This window comes from Corvus hawaiiensis, chromosome 5, assembly GCF_020740725.1.
Source record: "Corvus hawaiiensis isolate bCorHaw1 chromosome 5, bCorHaw1.pri.cur, whole genome shotgun sequence".
Classification (NCBI taxonomy): domain Eukaryota; kingdom Metazoa; phylum Chordata; class Aves; order Passeriformes; family Corvidae; genus Corvus; species Corvus hawaiiensis.
This window is the reverse complement of record NC_063217.1, coordinates 61,957,695-61,967,707: the sequence shown is the minus strand read 5'-3', so window position 1 is coordinate 61,967,707 and position 10,013 is coordinate 61,957,695. Positions and strand designations below refer to the sequence as shown.

Sequence of the window (10,013 nt, the reverse complement as noted above, 5' to 3'; positions counted from 1 at the left end):
GGTTTCTTTCCCATAATAATGGTAACACTCTGCCGTTAATAAAACCCTGCGTCTCCCGCCTCTGAAAAAGTTGAAACAGCCTAATTTAGGCTGAGCCGAACCGCTCCAGTGCTCGGGTGGAAACTGCCTGCCCGCTCACGTCCCCAAACAACCAGCGGCTTATTTTATTTGTATCGTTCTTGAACTCCCACAGCAAAGTGGTCAACTTCCATTCTTTTAAAAAAAAAAAAAAAAAAAAAAAAAAAGCAAGCGCCCAAACAGCAAAAATCTTCCAACAAACCAAACAACAACAAAAAAACCCCTACTACTAAGGATCAACAAAAGACCATGAAAATTATCTCTTCTTTTTTTCCCTCCCCCTTTACCGTGATTTCATTATTTAATCTCTGATGAGATGAGATTATCTGTACCCTTTAGTGAAGGCAGCAGACGTCTTTAAACTGGTTTAATTGATTTATCGTTTTGTTGTTTTGTTTGTTTCTTTTTTTTAACAGAAAGTGCATTACATTTAACTGGTCTTGCAAAGGGCTTTTCTTCTCTTTACAAACCGAATTATTTATAATATAAATTAATAAATGTTAAGATGCTATATCACGATATATCATCGTTATTAGCTTAAAAAAAAAAAGAAAACAATTTACATTCTCTAGTATTCCGTATGATACAAAAGAAAACACACTTTAAATTCAAATACAGCAACTAAATGAATTTTATATTTTGACTGACAGTGGTTGTGACAATTCCCACCAGCTACTTTTTCAACACGCGGTTGATTGGAAACGGTGTAAATGAAAGCAAAATCTGTCCCTCCGCCCTCCCCCCCCCCCCCCCTCCCCCGCACGACGACCGCAACAGAAAGTGTTTCAAAAATACTAATAAATAGCACGCGGGGCCGCTGCAGTTTCGGCCCGAGGGAGGGACCGGTGGCGGCCACGGCGGCTTTTTCCTCGGCGGCCCCCCTGCCGCCGTCTCGGGGGCTCCTGCGGTGCCCCCGGTGCCGGGGAGCCGGGGCGGGCGGGGCGGCTGCGCCCCCGGCCCCCGCTGTACAAAAAAAAAGAAGGTATTTTACATTTTAAATATTCACAGTAAGGAACGCCTATGGTCGCGGTGACTCACGGTTTATTTACAAAGAGCCGGCAAGACGCGGCCGCCGCACGGCCGGGAGCGGGGCCGGGGGTCGGGGCAGCCCCCGCTGCTCCCCTCCGCCCGCCACCCTACAACAACACGCGGCGCCGGGGACCGGGCGCGCCCGCTGGGGCCCGCTGCCCGCAGTCCTCTCTGCTCCCCCTCCGGCGTCTCCTCCTCCTCCCGGGCGCGTAGAGTCTAGAAAAATAGATCTGTACATCTCCGAAAGCGGGGGCGGGCGAAGCGGGCTAGACGGAGGCCTCCCCTTCCGGGGGGTGCAGCAGCAGCCCGCCGCCCCCCGGCTTATGTTTCTTCAGGAGCTGCGTTATCTTCTCGTCGTCTGAATTGGGGTCCAGGGGCTTGTTGTAGTCGTCGTCCTCTTCCTCGTTCTCCGAGGCGCCCTTCAGCCGCTCCGTCTCCGAATCCTGCTTCTTCTTTGCCGTCGCCATCTCCGCCGCGTGCTTCTTCCGCCACTTGGTCCGTCGGTTCTGGAACCAGACCTGCCCCCGCCGCCACCGTCACTGTCACCATCACCGGCACGGCCACCCGCGGCGGCTGGACCGGGCCGCTGCCACCCCGCTCCCCGCCAGTCCCCGTCCCCGGCTTGCGGCAGCGGCTCCCGCTTCACCGTCCTTCAGGGGATTTCCCCGCAACGAAAGCGGCCGAGCCCCGCGGCACCGCGCTCCCGGCAGCCGCAGACACCCGGCCCGGCGCGGGGCCACCCGGCGTGGGCCAACAGCCGTCCCCAGCTCCCCCGAGGCCCGCGTCGGGCCCGGGCCGCTCCCTGACATCCTGTCTGGGGCGGGGAAACACACATTTGGGGCTGATCCCTTTCCCAGCCCCGCTGCCCCGCCAGATGTATTTACTCTCCGGCAGGGCGCTGCCAGAGGAGGGGGGCATTTTTATTGTAGAAGCTGCAATAATTTATTCGCAGCCATCGGGACGTATTTGCAGTGACAGAAGAGGCTCTGCGGATCAGGCTGAAAGCGTGAGCACCGCCGAGGGGCCCCTCTGGCCCAGTCCGCCGAGCAAACGCCTCTGCGTGTTCTCGGGGTGCTCAGCCCGCTCTCCCAACCCCTCACACCTCCGCTTTGCCCAAAGCCTAGAGTTTTTAACCAAAACGTAAGAGTGCGGGTGCGACAGTGCGACACTCCAACATCACCCTTTCCCCGGCTTTCCCAGTACGCTGGCCACCCCCACAGTGGTCAGGCTGAACGCACCGAGCTTCTCAGTCGTGCTTGGGTTTGTTTGGTTCAATTTGCTTGGGTTTTAATACGCTTTAAAATAACCTTCTCGGCCCCGCGGTAAGGCAATAAGGGGAGAAGTGCCGGTGGCTGCCGGGGAAGCTCTCGCCGTGTGCCCGTGGGCTCGGCCACGCCAGCCCGCAGCATCTCCGGGCGGTTCGAACGGGCCCCGTTTCCGCCGTGGGGCCCTTTTGTTCCCCGCTCCTCCAGCCCCGCACCACTCAGTGCGTGAGCCGCTGCTCTCACCTTGACTTGACTCTCCGTCATCCCCAGGGAATAGGCCAGCCGGGCTCGCTCCGGGCCCGCCAGGTATTTCGTCTGTTCGAAAGTCTTTTCCAGAGCGAAAATCTGCTGGCCAGAAAAAGTGGGTCTGGTATGTTTTCTCTTTCCGTCCTTATCCAGCAAAATTGAGCCTTGATCTGGCGAAGGGAGGGGGGAGAGAAAGGGAAGGCAGGGACAGACAAGTTAATCTACGGATTTGGGAAAGCGCTTCACTTTCAAGCGGCCCCAGGGGACGGAGGGGTCTCTACGCGGGGGGTGCATGTGTAGAGAAAACTACGCCTGGGCAAGGCGACGGCTCTGGCCTTTCGGCTCCCCCTGATTATTTTTCCTTTAAGGATCAAAAATCTGAGTGGGCAAATGATATTTTTTCTAAAAAAGCCGCAGCCGGTGCAAGCGGGCAGTTACGGAAAGTCCTGCTCGGGGAAAGTTTCTGCGCACCCCTAAAGCCAACCCCAGCCCCGAGAGTCCCCAGCAGCCACGGCGGCAGCGCGGCCACCTTCCCCTCGGAGGGCTCCGCTTTTCGCCGGTGATAACCGGCGACGTATTACAGAGTGTTGCGCCGACCGAGGGGACAGAGAAATCAAAGTGAACTTAAGAAACGAAAACAAAAGAAATCGAAGCAAAGTCAACCCCCTCAGCTACGGCCGGGCCCTGAGTGGAGGGGCAAGAGAGTCTCGCAGCGATGCCGGGGCACGGGGACTCCCCAGCACCGGGAGCGGACTCCCCAGCACTGGCAGCGGACTCCCGCCGGCGCTCCCCGGGCCCTCTCCTCCCGCTGCCCCGCGACGCTGGGTACTCACGGGGGGCGCAGGCGAGGCGGGCATCCCTCCAGGGCGGACTCTGCATCACTCCCGGCCAGAAGATGGGCGTCCGGCCAGGCAGCTCGGCCAACGGCTTGGGGTAGCGCCCGGCGGCCACGGCGGCGGCGGCGGCGGCGGCCCCAGGGCTGAAGTAGAGGGCGGGCGGCGGCGGCGGCGGGGGGCTGAGGCTGCCGAAGCGGGGCAGCCCGGCCAGCAGCCCGGCGGGCGCCGCCGAGGAAGCGGAGGGCGAGGCGGAGGCGAGCGCGGCGCCCGGCAGGGGCATGGAGGGCCGGCTGAGGATGTCGTTGATGCCGTGCGGGGTGGCGGCCGAGAGCTGCGGCGGGGCCGTGCCCAGCGCCGAGAGCCCACCCGCGGCGGCGGCGGAGGCGGCGGGCGCCTTGAGGCCGGGGGAACCGAGCGGCGGCGAGGGCGAGGCGGAGGCGGGCGAGGCGGAGGCGGAGGAGGAGGAGGCGGGCCCGGCGGGCAGTGGGTACGCGGGGTACAGCGGCGCCTTCATCTCGGCCATGCTGTGCAGGGCGGCCAGCGGCGGGCTGCCCAGCAGGAAGGCGCCCTGCCGGGGCGCGCCGTCCATCTGCCCCAGCGCCAGCATCCCCGCGCCGCCGCCGCCGGCCCGGGGCGGGGGGCCCGGACGGCCCCTAGCGCCGCGGGGCCCCGGCGGCCGGCCCGGGGGTGCCGCCCGCACGGGCGACGCGCATCCAGCCCGCGGGGGCCGCCGCCTCTATCGGGGAGCTACGCGCCCGAGCGGCGGCCCTGCCGTCCCCCCGGGCATCGGGGCTGCGCCTCGGCGGACGCTCCCGGGACGGAAAGCGGCGCTGCTGTCGGACGGCGGCTATATGTGTATGTCTGCGCAGCGGCCGTGCGCCGGCACGGATATAGCTCCGCTCCCGCTGCCCGCCGGTGGCCGAGGGCTCACAGCGGCGCGGGGGCCGCGCTCGCCGCCCCTGCCTCTTCCCCGGCGCCCCGCATCCCTCCCGGCGCGGTTCCTGCTGGCTGCTGTCGGGGCTGCGGGCGCGGCTCGGGGCGCACTGCCGCGCCGCCCCGCTCCCTGCCTCCTTTAGCGGGGGCACGGCCGGCAGCGGGCGCGGCGGCGGCGGCGGCGGCGGGGCGGGGGCGGGGCGGCTGCCGGCCCTGCCCACCCGCGCCGCGCCCGCCCTGCCGCCAACTTCGGGCTCGCCTGGCTCCCCTCTCCTCTCCTGGCTTTTCTTTTATTTTCCCCTCTTCTCTGTTCTCCTTTTCCCCTCTCCCTTTTCTCTTTTTCCTTTCCATTTTTCTTTTCCCTCTTCCTTTCTCTTTTCCCTCTTCGCTCTTCATCTTTTCCCTTTTCCTCTCCTTTTTCCTCTTTTCTTTCCCTTTTCCTTTCTTTTTTCTTTTCCCTTTACTTTACCCTTTTTCCTCTCCCCTTTCTTCTCCCTGTTCTTCTTCCTTTTGCTTTCCTTTTTTTCCTCTCCTTTTTCCTCTTCTTTTTTCATTTTCTTTCTTGCTTTCCTTTTTCCTTTGATTTTTCCTTTCCCTTTTCCTTTCCGTTTTTTTTTAAATTTATTTTTCTACATTTTATTTCTTTTTCCTTTACTCTCTCGTTTCCCTTTTCTTTTCCCGTTTCTCTCTCCTACTCTTTTTCCTTCCCCTGTCTCATTTAATTTTTCGTTCTGTGTTACTCTGTCTTTTCCCCATCTTTTTATCTATTCATATCACCTACTCCCTCTGTATCTCTCTTTCTTTCTTTCTTTCTTTCTTTCTTTCTTTCTTTCTTTCTTTCTTTCTTTCTTTCTTTCTTTCTCTTTCTTTCTTTCTTTCTTTCTCTCTCCCTCCTTCCCTCCTTCCCTCCCTTCCTTCCTTCCTTCCTTCCTTCCTTCCTTCCTTCCTTCCTTCCTTCCTTCCTTCCTTCCTTCCTTCCCTTTTTTTCCCGTTTTTCCTTTCTCTGTCCCTCTGCCTCCACCCTGGGAGCGACTCCGGGGAGCGGAGCCGCTCGAGTCCCGGCCGGGCCGAGCCTGCCCAGCGCTTCCTTAGGATGCGGGTGGTGTGAACGAACTCGGCCCTTCCCGCACGCCTCTGGGTCGTGTGGATGCTCTCTGTACCCGCTGGAACCCGGTGTTGGTGCCCCGGGCACTGCCCGGCGTTGTACACCCGAGGCCCTCGGTAACAGCGAGCCCCCTGGACACTTGTGCCCAGCGCCCCCGGCTGCTCACGGCTCTTCCCGTAGCCCATGGCTGGAAGGGAAAAAAATCCCATGTGTCCCCTAAAGAGCACTCCATGGAAGAGTGATGCAAAATCACCCTGAACAATTCTTACCCTGCGCTGTCTGTGCCCGAGAGCTTGGGTCTGTGGGGAAGTGTATTTTCCTGGAGCGTGGAAAAGCGGGATGGTGTGAAAATTAATTCTATTTTAATTACGAATCTTAGCTAAAGGGGAGGTATGTTGGTCCTCTACCTGCATCGCACGATGTTTCCTTCTATTTCTAAATAATCCCTTGTTGCTCTGAATTGTTTTAGTTTAAATTATAAAGCTGTGGAATACACTTGGAGAAAGGGCGCGTAGGATCTTGCCTCGCCTTAACTTTGGCACAGCTACCCGAAGGGCACCTCCGGGAAGCTCGAGTTAAATCTCCGAGTTTGAATTCTTTTTTGTCCGACCTTGGGTCACTTCGCAAATATTCTAAAAGTAAAACCAAAAAAAAAAGTGCTCTCCTGCTGCTTGCAGTGGAGCGAGAGAGCGCTCGGCCGCGGCAGCCCCGCACGGCCGGCGCCGCAGCCCCGGGCCCAGGCTCGGCTCCGGCAGCGGGCATGGAGAGGGGGGAGCGAGCGATTTGCATTTGAATTAGGGGGGGAGAAATGCTAAACCGCTTTTGGAAGTCCTGAGGTAGGCGCGGGGCGGCCCCTCTGCGTGTCCAGCACCCAGGGGAGCCTTTTTTCCTCCCTCCTGCTGAGTAGACGGTGCGGGGGCAGGGCTCCCCCCCGGCCTGGACCCGCTCCTCCCTCCTCGCAGCGCCCCGAGGGAGCTCTGCCAGGGCCAGGCACCGGCAGCGGCAGCAGCTTCGACCGCGGGTCCGCGCTGGCGCGGAGGGAAGCGGGGCCTGAGCCCGCAGCGCGGTCCTGCCTGCCCGGCCCGAGCTGCGGGACCGCCCGCGACTGTGCGGGCAGCGGGCGCTGCCAGCCCCACGCTCGGCCCGGCGGTACCGGCAGTACCGGGCCCTTTCCCCTCGCTCCGCATCTCCTTCCCGGCCCGGCTGGGAGTTCGCCGCCCGGCACCTCCAGGCTTGTTTTCTACCGGAAAAAAAACCAAAACAAAACAATCCCTCCAGCACAAATTCTTTTCCTCCCTTCCCACTGTAAGGAACTGAGGGCATATTGAAAAAACGAGTGTTTATTTTCAACTTCTCCCCTAAAGATAGCATCGCAGGTGGGATGGCACCCATAGGGCTGCCCCTGCATGAGAAACGGATTCAAAAGCAGACGTCAGTATTACCTCCACTCTGTCTTTAATAACCGAAATATTCGAAAATATTAATATTTATTTCCTTTTCCATACTCAGCTGCTCTTTTCCCTAAGCAAAAGTAGTCAGGCAAAGTAGCTCAGAAGGCAGCCGGGGCTGTGCGGTGCCGCTCAGCAGCTGAGCAGCGGGTGGGGGACACCGTGAGAACCCCAGGCAGCGGTGCGGGTGAAATCCACCCCAGCAACAAACTTCACTAACGGGGTGATCAAACCGCAGCCTGGAAACACCGCAGCCTGGAAACGCCGCAGCCGAAGTACTTCTTGAGCAGATGGGGTTACTAACCGGACCCGCTGCAGCCGGAGCTGCTCACCGATACCCGGCTGCGTTTCACCAGTTTCACGGGGTCTCATGGTAAGCGCTTCACCGCTTCAGATAAAACAACTACCAAGTCCAGTAATGAGCGAGAGAACAGCCGCCAGGGCGAGCGGGGGGTGCGGGCGGAGAGGAAGAGAGAGCGGCCGGCCCGCGGCCGGGGCAGCGGAGAGCAGGGGCCAGCAGCATCCCGGAGGATGCAAAGCCGAGAGAGGAGGGCAGCTCCCGCAGAATCCCCGCGGGGCCTTGGGGAAGCAGCCCGCAGAGCCCCCGGGGACGGCAGGGTAGCGGGGACAGTGGGGTCCCGGGCTGTGAGGGGCGGGGGCCGGGGTCAGGGAGGGGCTGAGGTGCGATGAGGAGCCCAGTCTCTCCCGGTGGAAGTGGAGGTGTGAATGAATTCACAGAAGAAGCGTCGTCAAAAAAAAAAAAAAAGAAAAAAAAAAAAGAAAAAAAAAGCTGTAGTTACTTGTTTGTTCGTTCGAGGCATAGGAAGTACGAGTGCTGGAGCAGTTGTGCCTCCAAAATTCACTTCGACCGGAATGGTCTCAGCATATCTGAAAGGGGGGAAAAAAAAAACCAACCAAACCATGAGGACGCCTAAAATTAAAAGGTCGAACGTCCCGTGGCATTGCAGGGTCAGATGTTCTTCAAGCCGACGAGACAGAAGCCGCACTGCAGCACCGTGCCGCCCGCGGGGTCCGGCTGTGCGCGGGGTGTTGCCCCCGAGGGAGGCCTGGCTCTGCCCCACGGAGCTCTTCCAGCCCCCCAGCAGGGGGGACAGCGAACCCCACCTTGCCCAGCTTTTTCCTCGATAAGTCATCGTGACGGGGAGAGGAGCCTGTCTAAACTAAATCAAGTAGTCGCTTTATTTAGCAAATAAACTATTTTGCCACTGCCATACGTTCCTCACTGCAGGCAAGCAGCCGGTTACTCTCCTAAAGTGGTGGCTAGGTATATAGACACCTTTTTGTTGTAGCAGCACTGTAAAGCCACTGAATCATTTCTTGCCTGCCCTACGTCGTGGGAAGGAACTGAGCCAGGAAAGCATAATGTTCTTCTGGGTGCTAATTCGAACTCTTAATCAAGATCTGATTACCAAAAAGGAAGACAGAGCATAAAAACGCTATAAAGATTTAAATTTTTTTCTATCTTGGCCATAACTCACCCCACAAATGTGTCCATTATGGCATTCACTCTAGCCGGAAAATTGTGATGTTGTTGCAAGATTCCCTACAGTAGAGCTGCTGCCAATGATGATGAATAATCTCGGTCCATATGCTAGCTCTATACATCTCTACAGCACCAGCCTGCTCTCAGCCTCTTTCCGCTTCCTCAAAAACACGGAATATTTGAAGAACAGTAAAAGCTAATTAAAAATAGTTAATAGGTTAATCAGACTTGGTCTTATATTTATCTAATGCAGAGCACTGATTCTTTAGTGATGTAGTTTGAGGCATTACCACGAGCCAAGAAAATGAATCAGACATTTAATGGAGATGTGGAAACGGAAATTTCTTGTAAGACTACAAAATCGCACGCCAGTAATACACTAAAATATAATAACTTTATCATTAAAATTCCACGCATGAAATGCCATCTTCTGTGTCCTCTTGCTAGGCGATAAACTGAGACAAAGCTGGCCAGAAAATTTTTCAGGAGCCGGGCCTTTGGGTACATCTCACCTGCTTTTTAGCATTCTTGTCCCAGAGTGTCTGCCCGCAGACCTCTAGTGACAGCTAAAGTCAGAGGCGTCACTTCGCTGGCGACCCCACTGCGGACTCCCTGGGTTGCTCTTCAGAGTGCCAAGGACCACGAAACTCTGCCAGCTCTCGCTAGGGGTGTGCTGGAGACGTCGAGCTAGGACTGGCACCGCTCTGCGTTAACTTACTTGTTCTGAGCGCGCAGGAATGGTTTGTACGGGGAGCAGCTTTCCCTCTCCAGCCGCTGGCGGATGCTGCGAGCTCTGCCTTCCCCGGGGGCTTCCAGGCACCTCTGAGGACACGCTCCCGTCACTTTGCCGCGCTAACGTTGTCGTCCGCGCATCCTGCCCGAATTTCTCCTTGCATTTACACTGAAGCGTATCCAGAGTAACTGGGAACGGAGGCTGAGACTGACTGGGAACAGGACACGGTCATTGCCTTTTTAAAACAGCTGCAAAGAGGAGGGTGTTGCAGGCTGCTGCCTGCACTCACCTCTGTTACCACTTCAGTATTTCTTTCGCTTTTCTTAAGTGAAATGTTCAAGCGTTTTCCATATCCTCAGCAAGGCAAAATATTTTTCTCGTTTCTGGAACATTGAGAATATTTGCTGCTGAAGCACAGCAGTTACTTTTACTTTTGATTTGTGATCGTTGGTTCAGCCTGACCCCTGCTGGGGAAAAGCCAGGAGGAAAGGATTACAAGCGCAGAATGTCTATCTACAGGTTCGCCGGACACCATTCCTGGCACAGTACTGCTCCGAGCCCCATTCCGACCCCAGGCCCGTGTCCTGCTCAGACTCTGCCCACACTGCACGCTCCCCTCTCAGCAGTACAACTCTTACCTGGAGTTTGACCAGCTTACACCTCCAGAATCTGTCACCATCTGCGCTATTACACTGTGCATAATGATTTAATATGGCCACAGGGGTCTGCTGCAGGTGCACCCACCCACCTCTCTGCTGGCATCCCGGCTCCAAAGGCCTGCTAACAACAGCCCTGTGGCATTACTGATTACCAGCCCTCGGTGTATTCTCACTAAT

At 57.4% G+C, this 10,013-nt stretch overlaps 1 protein-coding gene across 1 annotated transcript; it reads right to left on the bottom strand.

Moving 5' to 3' along the window:
• Window positions 1-434: 434 nt before the first annotated feature.
• Window positions 435-4,061, bottom strand: NKX6-1 (NK6 homeobox 1). Its single transcript, XM_048305363.1, has 3 exons — window positions 3,452-4,061; window positions 2,616-2,788; window positions 435-1,625 (listed from the first exon to the last, which is right to left on the bottom strand). The coding sequence occupies exons 1-3, from the start codon at window positions 4,059-4,061 to the stop codon at window positions 1,374-1,376; spliced, it is 1,035 nt and encodes a 344-aa protein (XP_048161320.1). The 3' UTR covers window positions 435-1,373.
• Between the last annotated feature and the right edge of the window lie 5,952 nt (window positions 4,062-10,013).

What these genes read in the sequence shown, in the direction of transcription:
- NKX6-1 (XM_048305363.1), bottom strand. Translation starts at nt 4,061, where the DNA reads ATGCTGGCGCTGGGGCAGATGGACGGCGCGCCCCGGCAGGGCGCCTTC. An exon ending in CCGCCTCGCCTGCGCCCCCC is followed by an intron (nt 2,789 to 3,451) that starts GTGAGTACCCAG and finishes TCCCTTCGCCAG; the next exon opens with ATCAAGGCTCAATTTTGCTG. An exon ending in TGACGGAGAGTCAAGTCAAG is followed by an intron (nt 1,626 to 2,615) that starts GTGAGAGCAGCG and finishes CGGCGGGGGCAG; the next exon opens with GTCTGGTTCCAGAACCGACG.